The sequence below is a fragment of the Carassius gibelio genome, chromosome B22, assembly GCF_023724105.1.
Source record: "Carassius gibelio isolate Cgi1373 ecotype wild population from Czech Republic chromosome B22, carGib1.2-hapl.c, whole genome shotgun sequence".
NCBI lineage: Eukaryota > Metazoa > Chordata > Actinopteri > Cypriniformes > Cyprinidae > Carassius > Carassius gibelio.
The window spans coordinates 52,857,336-52,875,254 of NC_068417.1; the positions used below are offsets into that span (position 1 = coordinate 52,857,336).

At 44.0% G+C, this 17,919-nt stretch overlaps 2 protein-coding genes and 4 non-coding genes across 6 annotated transcripts; 1 reads left to right on the plus strand and 5 right to left on the minus strand.

Moving 5' to 3' along the window:
• Nucleotides 1-817: 817 nt before the first annotated feature.
• Nucleotides 818-1,753, minus strand: LOC127986905 (uncharacterized). The gene is made up of 2 exons (XM_052589159.1): nucleotides 1,003-1,753; nucleotides 818-909 (listed from the first exon to the last, which is right to left on the minus strand). Exons 1-2 carry the CDS (start codon nucleotides 1,751-1,753, stop codon nucleotides 818-820), a joined length of 843 nt encoding a protein of 280 aa, XP_052445119.1.
• Nucleotides 1,754-3,866: 2,113 nt separating this feature from the next.
• On the minus strand, nucleotides 3,867-3,938 carry trnaq-uug (transfer RNA glutamine (anticodon UUG)). The gene has a single exon. It is a non-coding gene; the product is annotated as a tRNA-Gln (tRNA).
• A 3,866-nt stretch (nucleotides 3,939-7,804) lies between these two features.
• LOC127986906 (uncharacterized) lies at nucleotides 7,805-10,409 on the minus strand. Its single transcript, XM_052589160.1, has 7 exons — nucleotides 10,128-10,409; nucleotides 9,943-10,020; nucleotides 9,626-9,820; nucleotides 9,069-9,538; nucleotides 8,631-8,958; nucleotides 8,290-8,499; nucleotides 7,805-7,888 (listed from the first exon to the last, which is right to left on the minus strand). Exons 1-7 carry the CDS (start codon nucleotides 10,314-10,316, stop codon nucleotides 7,805-7,807), a joined length of 1,554 nt encoding a protein of 517 aa, XP_052445120.1. The 5' UTR covers nucleotides 10,317-10,409.
• Nucleotides 10,410-12,216: 1,807 nt separating this feature from the next.
• Nucleotides 12,217-12,290, minus strand: trnai-aau (transfer RNA isoleucine (anticodon AAU)). Its single transcript has one exon. It is a non-coding gene; the product is annotated as a tRNA-Ile (tRNA).
• Nucleotides 12,291-13,273: 983 nt separating this feature from the next.
• Nucleotides 13,274-13,346, plus strand: trnaa-agc (transfer RNA alanine (anticodon AGC)). The gene has a single exon. It is a non-coding gene; the product is annotated as a tRNA-Ala (tRNA).
• Nucleotides 13,347-14,380: 1,034 nt separating this feature from the next.
• On the minus strand, nucleotides 14,381-14,454 carry trnai-aau (transfer RNA isoleucine (anticodon AAU)). The gene has a single exon. It is a non-coding gene; the product is annotated as a tRNA-Ile (tRNA).
• Between the last annotated feature and the right edge of the window lie 3,465 nt (nucleotides 14,455-17,919).

A 17,919-nucleotide genomic window follows, 5' to 3' on the forward strand; every position in this document is an offset into this window, starting at 1 on the left:
AAAACAATAAGGATGACTGTTGCATTTGATAGTAATATGCCATAAATGCAGCGCACAAACAACCTGCAAAGCACAATTTTTGGACAAGTATTCATAATTATTATGTTATTTTTAGGAACGAGAGTGAAGAAAGTGGTACTAGTGTTAAGGAAGCACATAACCCAGCATACACTTTATTAATTTAAGGAGAATGGAATCAGTGCAGCTGACTGAGAATGAGGATCAGATGGAATGGAGGAAGGAAAATGTGGTGTGATGAATTAAGTGTAAAGCAACGAAGCCCACGGACATGAAGCATACACACAGATAGAGTAAGGAAAAACTGTTCCTCTAATCATTAGAACAATGAATCTCCACCATCCTGTCTGCTCAGGGGGAGATGAAGAGTGAGTGAGAAGAGCAAGCGGTGTGAAAAAGTTATCTAGTGATTATCTAACAACGGGTAAGTTCGGAAACGCAAATAAATACACTGACACCTTTGGACATCCTTACGGTTTTGAAGAAGTGCACTCAAGAAAGCATCCCGCTTGAGGCATGACATGACATAATTCTGTATTGTAAACAAAAAATATTTTAAAATGTTGATTATTTTCCCCCAAGAAATAACGCTTCTCATTGTGTTTTTACAAAACATTCTTGTAATATTTGCATTTGTGTCATATGCCACACCTGTATTTAGCTGTGCTTCACATTGTGATGCAGCAAATACCAGCTCCTCATCGTCATCTTCAGCAGTGGGAACGGACTTGCCTGGAGCACAAATGTTAAAACTATCATTGTGAACAATACACAGAGACAAACATATGTAAGATGGTGCTTACTTACCAGTAGCGAAAAGCTGTATCGGGGTCAAATGTTTGGCTGGGGGTTCTGCTGCTGGAGGAGGTAAAGTGGACTGCAATAATGGATCTGGAAACAGCAAGTTGACAAGTTTGCCATAATGATAAATTAATATATGAAGAAATGCTGTAGGTAAAATTCTATATTCACACTCCTACTCACAGGGTTTAACTGGTGACGTGAGTTTTTTCGCCAGCTGTGAAGGAGACAAATTTTTGCCACGCGCCAACAGCGCTTTCACAGTTGCGGTCTTCTGTACACCAGTTTGGATAGGTGCAGGTGGAGGTGCAGTGGTTGCAGAAGCACTGGAGGTTGCAGCGTGAGGTGCAGGCTGACGTACGCTGGTGACCACAGCAGAAGCCCGTCTTTTCAGGACATATGTCTTGAAAATGGCCATGTTGGTTTTGGGCCTGGCATCTGCCTTAATGAGGTACCTGATGAGGGCTTGAGCCTCCTTGCTCTGGTCCTCATAAACATCTTTCATGGAGCGGCCCTGGAAGTCACCAAACTCCACCATCAAGCAGCCCTGGTCTCCAGTTGCCCGGGCTTCTGCCTGCATTTCCTGCTTCCTCTGATACTTTTCCACTTCTTCTGCCATCTCTCTAATTTGAGAAGTGTACTGTAGGAACAGTTGTTTATTTTGTGACAGGGGTGTTGCCTGCGCTGTCTCAGTGGAAATGCTGAGCACCAAATACACGGCATACCCCAGAGAGTTTTCCAGGAGCCATCTAAATCTCTGGCCCTGGTACTTCCCAAACTGAAGTTTGCAGTGAGCCAGTACTAAAAACTGGTCACTGGGGTCTCCACCGTTCGTGCTGACAAAGGTACTGGCCTCTGACAGCACCTCCTCCTTAGGTTTGGCCCTTCCAGACTCCAAATTTTCAAGGCGCTTCGCCTCCGCCGAAGGCGCCATGAGGAGTCGGCTTGATGTTGCCGATTGGCGTTGAAAAGAGGGATATGCATACATTTTCTGGAATGAAAATCAGAAAAAGACTACTATCTTTTGCAATCTGAAAGACACCTGTATGTTAAGTGTGTAACAATAATTTAACAAGCTACGCATAAACTATATTACTGTGGTAATAAACTTGGCCATGACATAAACTGTCCTGAAGATGAGTTTTCTACAAAGGACAGGAATCCCTGACATATAAAATATGTAATGTCAGTATGAAGTCTGAAATTTCCTTTTATTTCCAATGCTTTCATCTTAAACCATGACTACACACACCAGGCTATAAAATATTACATTAAATATATAATACTTCAAAAGTGGTCATCTTACCCCAGGGTTACACCAGGTGCTTTTACCTCTTAAAATCTCAGCCATTTTTCAGTGTTTTTAACTTTCTGGTCTACCCAAATTAAAATGAGCACTATTCCCATATACTTTTGCTCATATGGATACATTTGGCCTTTTTTGTTTGTTTTTAGTTAAGACTCTCAATGTTTTATTTATAAAAAAGTCATTATTATATTATTTTAGAAAATATACATTTATTTCTTGGTAAATGCATTTTTCCATATCTCCACAACAATTTGGTAACGATTTTTACAATCAAAATGTGTGTGTGTTATTATGTGTTATAACCAAATGTAAATGTAAATAGTTTAATCGATATTTTCATTCATAGGACCCAGAAACCATGACTTCTTAGACAATACACACATCATTGTTGACAGTAGCATAGCTTAATTAGCTGACGGTCGATAACTTTAACTTATCTGATCATTTATCATGTGAAAAGTTACAGGTTCACAGGTACTGAAGAAAGGATGAACTGTATGCTAGCTAGCTATACTGACACGATTCGTTTTCAAAAAATACACACTGTATATTAACCAATAATGACCAGTTTTCAATGAATGAAGTAATAGCCTTACCTTTAACAAAGATGACAATGACAACGACCGGCGATTGGTCAAAAGGAGGCCACGGGAGAGAAACGCGATTGGAGGAAAGTAATCAACGGAAGAGAAACGCGATTGGAGGAAAGTAATCAACGGAAGAGAAACGCGATTGGAGGAAAGTAATCAACGGAAGAGAAACGCGATTGGAGGAAAGTAATCAACGGAAGAGAAACGCGATTAATCAAAAGTAAGCCACAGGCGAAACGCGATTTGTCAAAAGTAAGCCAGAGGCGAAACGCGATTGGTTCATGTGGGCTTACTTTGGGCTTACTTCGGCTCAGTTGGTGGAAAGCAGTAGGCGTGCGAGAGGTAGCGGGATCGATGCCCGCATTCTTCAAGTTGGCTTCTGCCCTTTTACTCACACATCCCTAAATCAGTGGTTTTCAATCCTGTCCTGGAGGCATCCCTGCCCTGCACATTTTGCATTTCCCCTCATCTAACACACCCGTTTCAAATCATCAGCTCATTAATAGAGACTGCAAGACCTGATTTGGGTGTGTCTAGCACTGACGCAATGCTGCGACACTCCCACGTTAGCTTTTTTTGGGTCTCACAGCTGCCAAAAAGTATTTCAGACATGGTCCTGTGCAAATTGGTTGCAAAACATTGCCAATTTACACACAGTTCCCTAAAGCAGTGGTTTTCAAACCTGTCCTGGAGGCACCCCTGCCCTACACATTTTGAATGTTTCCCTCATCTATCACACCTGTTTCAAATCATCAACTCATTGATAGAGACCGCAAGACCTTATTTGGGTGTGTCTAATAAGGCAGACAATCAAACTGTGCAGGGCAGGGGTGCCTCCAGGACAGGTTTGAGAACCACTGCCCTAAAGAGACCGACTGGGCATCGATGCAATGCTGCCACAGTCTCTACGTTAGTTAATTTTTTTGGACTCAAAGCTGCCAAAAAGTATTTCAGACATGGTCCTGCGCAAATTGGTTGCAAAAAGCGGTCCCACCGCGATTTGAACTCGGATCACTGGATTCAGAGTGCTAACCATTACACCATGAAACCTTACCTGGAGCAGCCGTTGCTCACAGGGCCACAAAGACACTGTCACCAGTGCCAAACTAGTGCTGTTTTTTTTCTTTTCCTGCGGCAAGAAACCACACAGGTTCCACCGAGATTTGAACTCAGATCGCTGGATTCAAAGTCCAGAGTGCTGACCATTACACCATGGAACCGAAACTGCTTGTTTGGTGGCCAACTGGGAAACAGATAGCTCCGTGGCAGTGGGGAAGCAGTTATACAGAGAAGTTGGAACCCAGTGATTTTTGGTCACTGGCCCGCCTCAAAAAACGGAAAAGAGTGGGAGATTTTGCCGAAACCCGGGATCGAACCAGGAACCTTTAGATCTTCAGTCTAACGCTCTCCCAACTCCGCCATAGCTGGGGAACAATTGTCTGTATAAGAAGGGGGTGAAGAGGGGAGAGGGAGGAAGAGAAGGCCGAGAAATTCAGGAAATCGCAGGTTCGAATCCACGCTGTCACATAAAGTTATGCGTGTATTTGTTAAAAATCATAAATCGATTGTTTCGTGTCCAAGTTTGATTTTAAAAGTAATGTATTTGAAATTAATTATTGTTTCGTTTCTAAGATTGATTTTGACAGTAATGTTTTTGATTTAATGATTCTTTCGTTTTTAAAATTGATTTTTATTTTATCCTCATTATCATTATCATTAGTCCAAGTGCATTTATTAAGGCAATCATTTTCTGTGGCAGTAGGGACAAAATAACCTCCTTATTACGGCATTCACACTTTATTGTATCATATTACTTACTGCAAAGCTACACGTGACACTGAATTTAACTGTAAACTGAATGTCATTACATTCAATAAAACAAATAAATACAACACACCAGTCAAAGAGAAATATATTTATTAACTATATACATATTTTAAAAAATGTAGGAAAAATACTAAATTCAATATAAAATTAAGAATTTTAAGTGCACACGCTATATAAAATAAGTACAAAAAAATATATAAATATATACATCAAAATCTACACATTTTGGTATTTTACTTTATACTGCTTCCTCTACACATGAACCTTTCTATAATAATAATAATAATAAATAGTTTAACTTTATTTAATATGTATATATATTTCCATATGTATTATAGTGTATTCACATACATACCCACATGTTTATAATAATAATAATAATAATAATAATAATACAAGATAAAAAAAGTGCACAGTATAACTCTTTAACATTAAATATGGCTGGAAGATAAAAAACAGAACAGATCCAACCAAGAGAACAAAATGAATGTATCACACATAAATAAATGAGTTATCTTCTCATAATCTGTAACCACTGCTCCTTCGTAATTGTTTCTTTATTAGGGCAATATATTTTGCCTTTGTACTGGCTATGGCCAGTTTCTTGAGTACGAAATTGGCCACACATTCTGCACGAATTTGCTTTTACAGTGCGATTGTACGATCGTTTGGTTGGAGTGGCTGTGTCATTTGCAGGTGGCTCAGAGGAAATTGCTCCAGGGTTAATGGTGGAAAATGGGGCTGGGCAGGGCACCAGAAACATCTGAGACACAACAGGGGCAGTGGGTGTGTCAGGAACCAATGGGTGTGGTGCTGTCGGCCTGGGACAAATTGTCCTTAGCTGGCTGGACGTGGCTGAACGCTGAAGGTGTACGGCTGATGGCCAGATTGAAGTTGCTTAACTTTAAAGTTGTTACATAACCTTATGAAAATCATTTCAACAAGGCGACAGCAATTAGGCCACTGTGCTGGAGAGCTGCTAGAACCCAAAACACACCTTTTTGTGCTGTCGACACCAGGAGTGAAGACAGCTTTCTTTTTTTGGGACCTAAAACGTCCTGTAAGTAGCCTGTCTTGATGACGAGCAGCATACACCACCCTGTCTTTATCAAATTTGTCCAGGTTCTGCCACAGACCCACAATGGTCGCAACTTGTTGGTTGGTAAGTGTGAGGCTTGTCTGTGTGCGCAGCTCCACCAGACACTCTGCCAACGCATCCACCCGGTCCATTCCAGGAATGCAGTGTTCGTCAACAGCCTGGAAATATATAACTGTTGGTTAGGTATTTACATGCTGTTAAGTAAGTTTACTGCTTAATGGCAGATAATTAAATGAGTGACAATTCGTATAGAAAAGGAAATTTTACCATTGCTGAGGGCACTGGTGTATCTAAAGGATCCTGGACACTGGGTACTGGTGCAGCTGAAGGAGCCCGGACTGTGAACAATGGTGAATCCTGGACACTGGGCACTGGTGCAGCTGAAGGAGCCCGGACTGTGAACAATGGTGGAGCCTGGACACTGAGAGGTGGTGCAGCTACACTGGGCACTGGTGCAGTTGAAGGAGCCCGGACTCTGAGCAGTGGTGGAGCCTGGACACTGGACACTGGTGCAGCTACACTGGGCAGTGGTGCAGCTGAAGGAGCCCGGACTCTGAGCAGTGGTGGAGCCTGGACACTGGGCACTGGTGCAGCTGAAGTAGCCCGGACTGTGAACAATGGTGGAGCCTGGACACTGGGCAGTGGTGCAGCTGAAGGAGCCCGGACTCTGAGCAGTGGTGGAGACTGGACACTGGGCACTGGTGCAGCTGAAGGAGCCCAGACTCTGAGCAGTGGTGGAGCCTGGACACTGGGCAGTGGTGCAGCTACACTGGGCAGTGGTGCAGCTGAAGGAGCCCGGACTCTGAGCAGTGGTGGAGCCTGGACATTGGGCAGTGGTGCAGCTACACTGGGCAGTGGTGCAGCTGAAGGAGCCCGGATTCTGAGCAGTGGTGGAGCCTGGACACTGGGCAGTGGTGGAGTCTGGACACTGGGCAGTGGTGGAGTCTGGACACTGGGCAGTGGTGGAGTCTGGACACTGGGCAGTGGTGGAGTCTGGACACTGGGCAATGGTGGAGTTTGGACACTGGGCAGTGGTGGAGTCTGGACACTGGGCAATGGTGGAGTCTGGACACTGGGCAGTGGTGGAGTTTGGACACTGGGCAGTGGTGGAATTTTGACACTGGGCAGTGGTGCAGCTGTAGGAGCCTGGACACTGGGAACTGGTGCAGCTGGTAGAACTGGTGGACCTGAAAGGACTAAGTCATCTGATGCCACAAGATTTGCCACTGTGGCTTCCTCTCCAAAGAAATCAATGAAACCCTCATCCTTTTCCACTTGCTCCTCCACATCTATCTCCTCCAGCAATTGAGAGGTCCTATCAGAGGTAGGGCACATGTCCTCCAGGGGCTGACTATTCTGCCTCAACAAGTACTGTACTCCAATGAGCTCCCCTGAGGAAATATTTGTAACAGGAAACATTTTTAATGGAAATTATGCAGAAAGGTTTATTTAGAAATGCAGTAAATATTTTGTTGTCCACTTCTGTATGAACAATATATATCTAATTCAGAGGGTATCATAAAAAAGACAGGATTACTCTATATTCTACTATGTATTTTATTTTCTGCCCTGAAACCTAGAACACAGAATAATGTATAAATATTCTGGTAGTATAATTTTTCTCTGATATGTCAAAATTACATTATTATTGTCCAAAAGCACTTGTAATTTTACCAAAAACATGCTACATCATGAGCTGCATTTATCAAAATATTTTTACCTGTGTATACTGCAGGTGGAGTGAAGCTAGGGACCAATTTCCTGCCATACAACTTATTGTAGTTCTCATTGACAGAGTAAACCAGCTCCCCTGTGTAAGAGCGCAGAGTTGAACCTCCATCTGCAACAGCAGCTTCAGCGCGGTCCTGATTCCAGCGTAATAAACCTTCCAGGAGATAAATCTGGAAGTTCAGGCTGTTTGCGCTATTCCCTAGAAAAAGAAATAGAAAGCCAAATATTGCTTTGAGAAAATGCAAAACATAAAATTTAATCTGCAAATATCTTGATAAACAGGAATTAGTGGCAAAATATGGTATATTCTGACATGACAAACCTGGAATAAATCTGTTTAGGTGGCAGTGAAATGATTCCAGGGATGTGGAGCCTCTGGCACAACGATAAGTTTTTAGAACCACCCCACCCTTGCTTGTAGTTCCAGTTTCAGTATAGAGCGGCACATTTGGAGGGTCTTGGATACAGGTGATGTGCCGCCTCTGGACATTCCAGATGTGCTGCATTCTCACACTGTCAAGTAGAGGAACACCAAGAGCATCATTCCCCTTGCCACCCATGAGCTCTCTGATGAGCATATCAAGGAGGCGGAAAGTGGTTTCTTCTCCCCGTGTTCTCCTCCTGCAGTGCTGGAGCAGCTCAGCTTTAGTTAAATGATGGTCCAGTTCTGCCTCCGACAGAGTAGGCCAGCCCTGTTGGATGAGTTGCTCCCTTTTGGCCTGTCTCAGCAGAGTGAGATCCCCTGCATCTCACTCAAAAATACAGGATGACAGCCTTGCCATAAAAGTAGGGTACAACTGGTGGGCGTCAGTGGTGCACCCTACTGCCAGACGTCGCATAAAATGGCAAATGTCTAGGCGGACGATGACATCTGGCCAGCCGCTGAACCGCCTCTTCAATTTAGTCTCTCCCACTTTCTTGCAACAATCACAGTCCACATAAATGATAGTGGGAGGATCAACACCAGCACTCCGGTATCGCTCCATGAGCCCTGCAGCCATGAGGTCTAACCCAGCCCCTTCATTCGCAGTCAGGACACTCATCAGCACCTGACCTATCTCATTGCCCACTGAGGTAAGCCACTGTGCTGTGCCTTTCGCAGGCCCGCTCAACTTCTTGGTGATCTGAAAGAAACAATAAGCATAGCAAATAATACAACATGCATCCAAATCAGTTACACTGAAAAAAATAAAGCTCTCTTGGTCTAACAATACATCATAGATAAGGGTACAGTCAATTAAGCAGCTTATCTGACCTTCTTAGTTGAATCCATTTTTAAGATTGATCCATACGTGGATGTTATGCTGGCCTTTATGTGATCGAGCCTGTTGAGAATGTCCTGACTATATACAGTGAGGAGCCATTTGTAGCTGGGTACTGAAGCAAGTGGTGGTGGCTCCTGGAAGTGCAGCGGATGCAGGCCACGATTATCAAAAAAGGCCACACACTCTGATGTGTACCGAAGCGCACGTTTCAACCACTCCTCACTGTGGTTCTCTCTCAGCTGGCCGATGATCCTCACTGGGCCATTCCCCATGCCCCTCTCACGCAGCAAGCGAAGAACCCAAATGTCACAGGCATACCTTGGAAAAAAGTATTCATTTAAGTATCTTATTATAAGGTATCTAATTATTGTAGGAAATATTTATCAGAAAGGGTAGTACATAAGTGAAAATGACTGCAAAATAATTACTTGCGTGTGAGGATGACCCTGAATTCAGCTCGATGGGCCAGGTCCAACTGCTGCAGCACAGCATGACTCCAGGACAGGTAGCTGGTTCTACACCTGGTGCAGATCAGGGTCTCTGTCACCAGGTTGTAGTATCTGTCAATGTCTAACACCTGTCGTACCCTCCTGTGCAGTCCACCACCACACAGCTGTTGCCTGGCACAGGCAGGGTTAGTACACTGGAGCCGCACCTTCCACAGCTTATATGGCATCCAGAGCAAGAGACGCTGTGAAAAAAACCTATCAGGTGTTGGAGCTTGGTGGTACAACAGGGCTGGTGGTGGGGGGTGATACCACAACTGTAGGTTTTCACGCAGCTCCAGCTTTCCCTTTGCACCAACCCTAAAAAGTGCTTCTGACACCCACTTCTGGTCTTGCTGTGGCATTGTCTGTGGCCACAGAAGGGGGAGATCTTCTGGCTGAGATGAGACCTGCTGATATTATCAAAAACACTGGTTTAAATAAAAGCTAAGAGAGCATTAAATGATGAAGACATGGCTATATTTTGAATGAGATCTTACTGGGCTCCTCACAACAGTATTCTCAGAAACAGTTGATGGCGTTGCTGTTTTTTTGATGCGTTGTGAACTCTGAGGTGGAGGAAGGAAGAAGGAAGAGGAGGACTGGATGACGGGCTGATGAGGTTTGGGGGATGGAGGAGGATGAGGATCAGAGGGTGGACATGAAACTGTAGCTGAACTGGAGTGCTCTAACATCTGTGGAGTCAAACATTATGAATAATCTATTAAGGGGATTGCCATGTTTTTAATACATTAAAATTACATAGTGATAAAGTCATGATGACATTATAAAAGTCTTGATGTCTTTTAATATTAACCTGAGAGGTTTTCCTCTGGGTGCTCAAATTAGGTTTTGCTGCTGCCACATGTGAGCCTCCAAACCTTGACTTTTCAAACTAAAAAGATTTGTCATGGTTAGTGATAACAAAACCCTAACACTATAGTTAAAGGTTGAGATGTTTCAGTATCTGCAGTGATGCATGCAATAGTGTGGTCTGCTTACCATTGACAATGTCAGTTTAGGTCTCTTTGCAGGACATGACACATCACTGACAGAGGGTGTGCTTTGGGCCGGGGTGCTCTGTGATGCTTCCCCTGTGACTTGTGGATGAACCTGTGACATGCATAAAGTACAAAACAGTCTTCCTAATGTGATTTTAGATATAAAGACACATTGATGTTGCAAACACATCTATCTATTTATGCAACTTGAACCAGGCTAATTGAAGTTACCTTGTGAAAGCCACAAATACATGTCTGAGCTTCCTTCAGAAGAGTGGTCTGTCCCCTCATTTGCAGTGGGCACTTTTCTATCTGTGAACATGAATTATACCTCTGACACTGGATCTCAAAACACCTATAAGTCATCATAATTGTATCAATATAACATTGTATTTTACATGTAATTACTTAACCATACACATAAATAAAAATACCACAATGTATTGTCAAAAAAGTTTGTTAGTTTGCCCATGAATCGAGCTGCATAACTTACCTTCTGATACATCTCATGCCATCTTTTTTCTCAGGGAGAATGTCTATTCCCCTGCGTAGATGGCCAAACTCCTGTTTGGGCAAAACTCTCCAGACGCGCAAGCCATTCAGCATTACTCATGCCTTTGTGAGACTTAGCTGAAGCCATGTCGTTGCCTGAAACACTACATAACACGTTACACTAACTGCCATTGTAGCCTGTAGCATTTACCCTCCTGCTGTGTTCATTTCATGATAGCTAGTTGTGTTCCTGGTCCAGAACGACCGCCATATTATAGCAGATTATAAGTTCATTATAATACACATATTATCTTACATATAACATGTTGTGATTTATTTATTTATTATTTAATGCCATGTCAGCAGCAGGGGCTATATTCATGCCAAGAGGAAACATTTCAATTGCACAATTCAGTCATATATATAATGTCAAAACAATTATATAACATTTATATATATATATATATATATATATATATATATATATATATATATATATATATATATATATGTATGTTTGTATCTATGTGTGTATGTTTGTACAAATATAAAAAAATACATATAATAAGATTATAACAAGAACAAAAGTATAAGAACAATTAGAGTCTTAACAAGTTGTGATAGATCTTTCTATTATGGCTGTATGTCTCAATGACCTAGGCTCATACAACACGTTTATGAGTATAAATAAATAAATAAATATATAGCATTATGGATTAATTTGACTAAAACAAATACTCAGATTAAACATATTGTGGTCTTTCAACTGTGTCCATGTGATAAGGGCATGAACCTGAATGTATAAACTTATCCATTCACTTCTTTTGACTGGTCATAACATATGTACAAACATATAACATACGTGTAAAAGTTAAACAAAACATTAACATTTTCCAAATTTATTTTGTGTGTTCAAATGCCGCATTTGGAAAAAGCTGTGGAACCTTATGACAATTAAATAAAAAGCTTTTTTTTTTCATTGAGAAAACTTGTTAATCGGTTAAATTCGACATATTTACAGTTACGTTAGCTCCGGTCGTAATAGTATTTACACATCAGTGACAGTTGACGTTACGTAGTATCAAGGGGTAATCATAGGCTAATTTACATGGCCAATCTTGCTATTCGTAAAGAACAAAAATCCTAAACCATTTCATTCATATCAAGATATAAATAACATACATGAGCGGAATGTAAATAATTTAACGTTACCTGAGCGGAGATTACATGCAATTGGCGAGGACGTGCGTGATTGGTGTATGAGAAATAGACCTTGCCATTTCATTGGACGCGGAAAAATAGAGATCGCAACGTGATTGATTTATAAAAGATAGAAGTCGTAACGTGATTGGTTTTTAAAAGATAGAAGTCGTAACATGATTGGTTTTCAAAAGATAGAGGTCATAACGTGATTGGTTTTTAAAAGATAGAAGTCGGCATACTATTGGATTAATTTTACAGACTTGTGGTTGTCAGGTAAAGCTATTTCGGCCACAACAAGCTCCTGCTTAGCAAGCAGGGATTTCAGTGAGATCACCCTACTCTTTGTCACAGGAGAAGAGCAGAGCAGAGATGAGCCCCCAGACAATAAAAACAGCTGGCCAGTACGGGGATCGAACCCACGACCTTGGCCTTATTAGCACCACGCTCTAACCAGCTGAGCTAACCGGCCTCCCTTCGCCATCTGTCTCTACCCGATTGAATAAAAAACTGCCTCAATGTTAATGAACGCAACGAGACAACAAAGCTTCACGTTTTATCCCGACCAAGGGCTCGTCCGGGATTTGAACCCGGGACCTCTCTCACCCAAAGCGAAAATCATACCCTTAGACCAACTAGCCTTCCTGTGCTGGACCGAGAAAACAGAGCTACTGCAGCATCAATAAAAGAAGGAACATGAACTAACGTGGAAGCAATCAAAGACCTCGAGACAGTGTTAAAGGCTAACGAACGCAAGTTGGCCTCTTAACTGACATAAAAATGTGGATGTATCTAACATGTAGAGGGATGTTAGAGAGGACAGCTGAAACTGTCAGATGTCACTTAGACCAGCGGTTCTCAATTCCAGTCCTCGAGCCCCCTGCTCTTCACATTTTGTATGTTTCTCGTATAGCTTCAGACATTTGTTCCATTCAAACGTAAGTGCCCTGAGAAGTGGACATCACGACATCCCTCCGTGATTCAAGTTCAAAGCGTATGTGTACGTTCAGTTCAAAGTGACTAACACAGAGGTATACAGAGGTATATGATGTCACACTTGTCCATGTGTGAAGACGTTGCGCAGCGCAAATACGTGAACCAATGTTCCAAAGTGAAGTAAACTTCGACGGATTTCCCCTGCTCAGGGAGTGGGGAGCAATGAACACTGTGTAGGGACCATGTCAATCGCAAGGAGCTCACTTCTAATGAGCTGATTATCCGAATCAGGTGTGCTAACAAAGAGAGACATGCAAAATATGCAGACCTTTGGGGAGCGAGGACTGGAATGGAGAACCGCTTCCTTATTCTTTAAGTCAGTGTGAGAAAAAGAGGTGAGAAGTTGTCTGCGTGACCCGAGTGATGCAAGGTAGTGCAAAGGTGCAAGCCCAGAGGAGGGACGGCCTCTTTGCATCAAGCCGGTCATTCGGAGCTATGCTCGTCATTCTTGAAAGACCAGGGGAATTAGCTCAAATGGTAGAGTGCTCGCTTAGCATGCGAGAGGTAGCGGGATCGATGCCCGCATTCTCCAAGTTGGCTCCTGCCCTTTTACTCACACATCCCTAAATCAGTGGTTTTCAATCCTGTCCTGGAGGCATCCCTGCCCTGCACATTTTGCATTTCCCCTCATCTAACACACCAGTTTCAAATCATCAGCTCATTAATAGAGACTGCAAGACCTGATTTGGGTGTGTCTAATAAGGGAGACATACGAAATGTTCAGGACAGGGTTGCCTCCAGGAAAAGGTTTGAAAACCATTGCCCTAAAGAGACCGACTGAGCACTGACGCAATGCTGCGACACTCCCACGTTAGCTTTTTTTGGGGCTCACAGCTGCCAAAAAGTATTTCAGACATGGTCCTGTGCAAATTGGTTGCAAAACATTGCCATTTTACACACAGTTCCCTAAAGCAGTGGTTTTCAAACCTGTCCTGGAGGCACCCCTGCCCTACACATTTTGAATGTTTCCCTCATCTATCACACCTGTTTCAAATCATCAACTCATTGATAGAGACCGCAAGACCTTATTTGGGTGTGTCTAATAAGGCAGACAATCAAACTGTGCAGGGCAGGGGTGCCTCCAGGACAGGTTTGAGAACCACTGCCCTAAAGAGACCGACTGAGCATCGATGCAATGCTGCCACAGTCTCTACGTTAGTTAATTTTTTTGGACTCAAAGCTGCCAAAAAGTATTTCAGACATGGTCCTGCGCAAATTGGTTGCAAAAAGTGGTCCCACCGCGATTTGAACTCGGATCACTGGATTCAGAGTGCTAACCATTACACCATGAAACCTTACCTGGAGCAGCCGTTGCTCACAGGGCCACAAAGACTGTCACCAGTGCCAAACTAGTGCTGTTTTTTTCTTTTCCTGCGGCAAGAAAGCACACAGGTTCCACCGAGATTCGAACTCAGATCGCTGGATTCAAACTAACGCTCTCCCAACTGAGCTATTTCGGCCACAACAAGCTCCTGCTTAGCAAGCAGGGATTTCAGTGAGATCACCCTACTCTTTGTCATAGGAGAAGAGCAGAGCAGAGATGAGCCCCCAGACAATAAAAACAGCTGGCCAGTACGGGGATCGAACACGCGACCTTGGCATTATTAGCACCACGCTCTAACCAGCTGAGCTAACCGGCCTCCCTTCGCCATCTGTCTCTACCCGATTGAATAAAAAACTGCCTCAATGTTAATGAACGCAACGAGACAACAAAGCTTCACGTTTTATCCCGCCCAAGGGCTCGTCCGGGATTTGAACCTGGGACCTCTCGCACCCAAAGCGAGAATCATACCCCTAGACCAACTAGCCTTCCTGTGCTGTGCAGAGAAAAAAGAGCTACTGCAGCATCAATAAAAGAAGGAACATGAACTAACGTGGAAGCAATCAAAGACCTCGAGACAGTGTTAAAGGCTAACGAACGCAAGTTGGCCTCTTAACTGACCTAAAAATGTGGCTGTATCTAACATGTAGAGGGATGTTAGGGAGGACAGCTGAAACTGTCAGATGTCACTTAGACCAGCGGTTCTCAATTCCAGTCCTCGAGCCCCCTGCTCTTCACATTTTGTATGTTTCTCGTATAGCTTCAGACATTTGTTCCATTCAAACGTAAGTGCCCTGAGAAGTGGACATCACATGACATCCCTCCGTGATTCAAGTTCAAAGCGTATGTGTACGTTCAGTTCAAAGTGACTAACACAGAGGTGTACAGAGGTATATGATGTCACACTTGTCCATGTGTGAAGACGTTGCGCAGCGCAAATCCGTGAACCAATGTTCCAAAGTGAAGTAAACTTCGACGGATTTCCCCTGCTCAGGGAGTGGGGAGCAATGAACACTGTGTAGGGACCATGTCAATCGCAAGGAGCTCACTTCTAATGAGCTGATTATCCGAATCAGGTGTGCTAACAAAGAGAGACATGCAAAATATGCAGACCTTTGGGGAGCGAGGACTGGAATGGAGAACCGCTTCCTTATTCTTTTCAAGTCAGTGTGAGAAAAAGAGGTGAGAAGTTGTCTGCATGACCCGAGTGATGCAAGGTAGTCTGCATAATACAAGAATCCGCACATGCATACTGGCGTAACAAGACCGAGAAGGTCCTTTAACACAAAAGCTAAATCTCTTTGTTAATTCGACAACACAATCGCGGCCAGTGCAAAGGTGCAAGCCCAGAGGAGGGACGGCCTCTTTGCATCAAGCCGGTCATTCGCAGCTATGCTCGTCATTCTTGAAAGGCCAGGGGAATTAGCTCAAATGGTATAGCGCTCGCTGCGCAAAGGAAGGGGTCCAATCTTTGAGCCCCGCCCGCAAGCGAAAAAGACGCAGAACACGTTAAAACGCCGAAAGATTTCCCCTGCTGCAATACTCGGGGTATATTTCTCTTCGTTTTGAAGAGTTTTAATTACATGTGAGACAACTCTACCCTCCGCGGCCTGGATTCGATCCCGTGCTCTCTCGGATGAGCCGTGACGTCATATGTCCTCGACGTGTATTTTTAAGCATGCAATAAACCGAGACTTTTATTTTGTTATCTATGACATACAATTGATTGATTTTATATTACATAGATTTGTGTGTGTGTATTTAAATGTTTGTGTTTAAATAAAATTAATAAAAAACGTTTCTTCAAATACGTTTTGTGTGTGTGGATATGATTTGATTGATATGATTTAGCAGATTTTTTTTATCTTATCAAAAAATGTTCTATTAAAATTAGTACAAACACATACTGTACATACACAGAATATAAAAAGCACAATACGAAAGAGTGGGCCCAAGTAATATATACAAAATGTTTTATTAAAATGAACACACACACATACATACACACAATATAAAAAAAATTATGAAAAGAGTGGGCCCATATAATATAAACAATATTTATATATACAGGAAAGATATTATGTACTACTTATATAAAAAAATATATATGAAAAGAGTGGGCCCATATAATATATACAAAATATACACATTATTTACAATGGAGGCGGAGTTTGTCATTTATTTTGCCTGCCGCTGTTCTGCCAACCAATCATCTAAAGTTTTTCCATTAGAGGAGCGTGAGCAAAATGTGGCATTCCCATATCGGCTATGACCAAACTCTTTAGTTTTGGGCTGCCCACATTTGCTGCATGTGTTAAAAGTAACCCCTCGCACATACTTCCTCTTATGGACTCCGCTTTCCGTCTCCAGGGCCCGCCGGCGCCTGTTCCTCTGGGTGTAACGGGACACAGGAGCAGCAGGCACTGGAGCAGGGGCTGGAGCAGGCACTGGAGCAGGCGCTGGAGCTGGCACTGGAGCAGGCACTGGAGCAGACACTGGAGCAGACACTTGAGCAGGCACTGGAGCAGGCACTGGAGCAGGCACTGGAGCAGACACTGGAGCAGGCACTGGAGCAGGCACTTGAGCAGGCACTGGAGCAGGCACTGGAGCAGGCACTGGAGCAGGCACTTGAGCAGGCACTTGAGCAGGCACTTGAGCAGGCACTGGAGCAGGCACTGGAGCAGGCACTTGAGCAGGCACTGGAGCAGGCACTGGAGCAGGCACTGGAGCAGGCACTGGAGCAGACACTGGAGCAGACACTGGAGCAGGCACTTGAGCAGGCACTTGAGCAGGCACTTGAGCAGGCACTGGAGCAGGCACTGGAGCAGGCACTGGAGCAGACACTGGAGCAGGCACTTGAGCAGGCACTTGAGCAGGCACTTGAGCAGGCACTTGAGCAGGCACTTGAGCAGGCACTTGAGCAGGCACTGGAGCAGGCACTTGAGCAGGCACTGGAGCAGGCGCTGGAGCAGGCGCTGGAGCAGGCACTGGAGCAGGCGCTGGAGCAGGCGCTGGAGCAGGCGCTGGAGCAGGCGCTGGAGCAGGCGCTGGAGCAGGCGCTGGAGCAGGGGCTGGAGCAGGCGCTGGAGCAGGCACTTGAGCAGGCACTTGAGCAGGCACTGGAGCAGACACTGGAGCAGGCACTGGAGCAGGCACTGGAGCAGGCACTGGAGCAGGCGGAGCTGGGCCTGGACCGGATGTCAAAGCACCAGCAGATGGAATCACTATTGACACAGTCATGTCTGGGTTAAGCACTAGTGTGCCTAACAGTGACCCAGGTGCTGAAATGGGCTGCACAACTCCTGCTGCTGTGGGGACGGGTGCGATAGGGCACTCCCTTTTGGCAGCAGCGGGCCGGCGACCCGGTCGCAGAATTGGAGCCTGTCCTTCTCGATTTGGCGGAAGGATAAATTGATGTTTTGGGCCTGATGTTGATGGCACGTCATCCAATTTTTCCCTCGGCAGAGGAAGCTGCACATCAGCCACATCTATTGGGTCAGATGGAGTCAGTCCCTGGACGAGGACACTCAATTCCTGATTCTTCTGCTGCCGTTGAAACCTGAAAGTAAATTACTTGTAAAATATATATATATATATGTGTATTTGTGTGTGTGTACAGAAGTATTCAGTTCACTGGAACCAAATAATGTGCCTTGCTTACCACTGAATGAGTGTCCTCTGGTTCAGCTCAAACAGCTGGATCATTGTTTCATCCATCAGTCTTTGATTGTTAAGCACCAGCTCTCGGATGTGGTGGTAATCCGAAAGGATTTTAGACCACCTG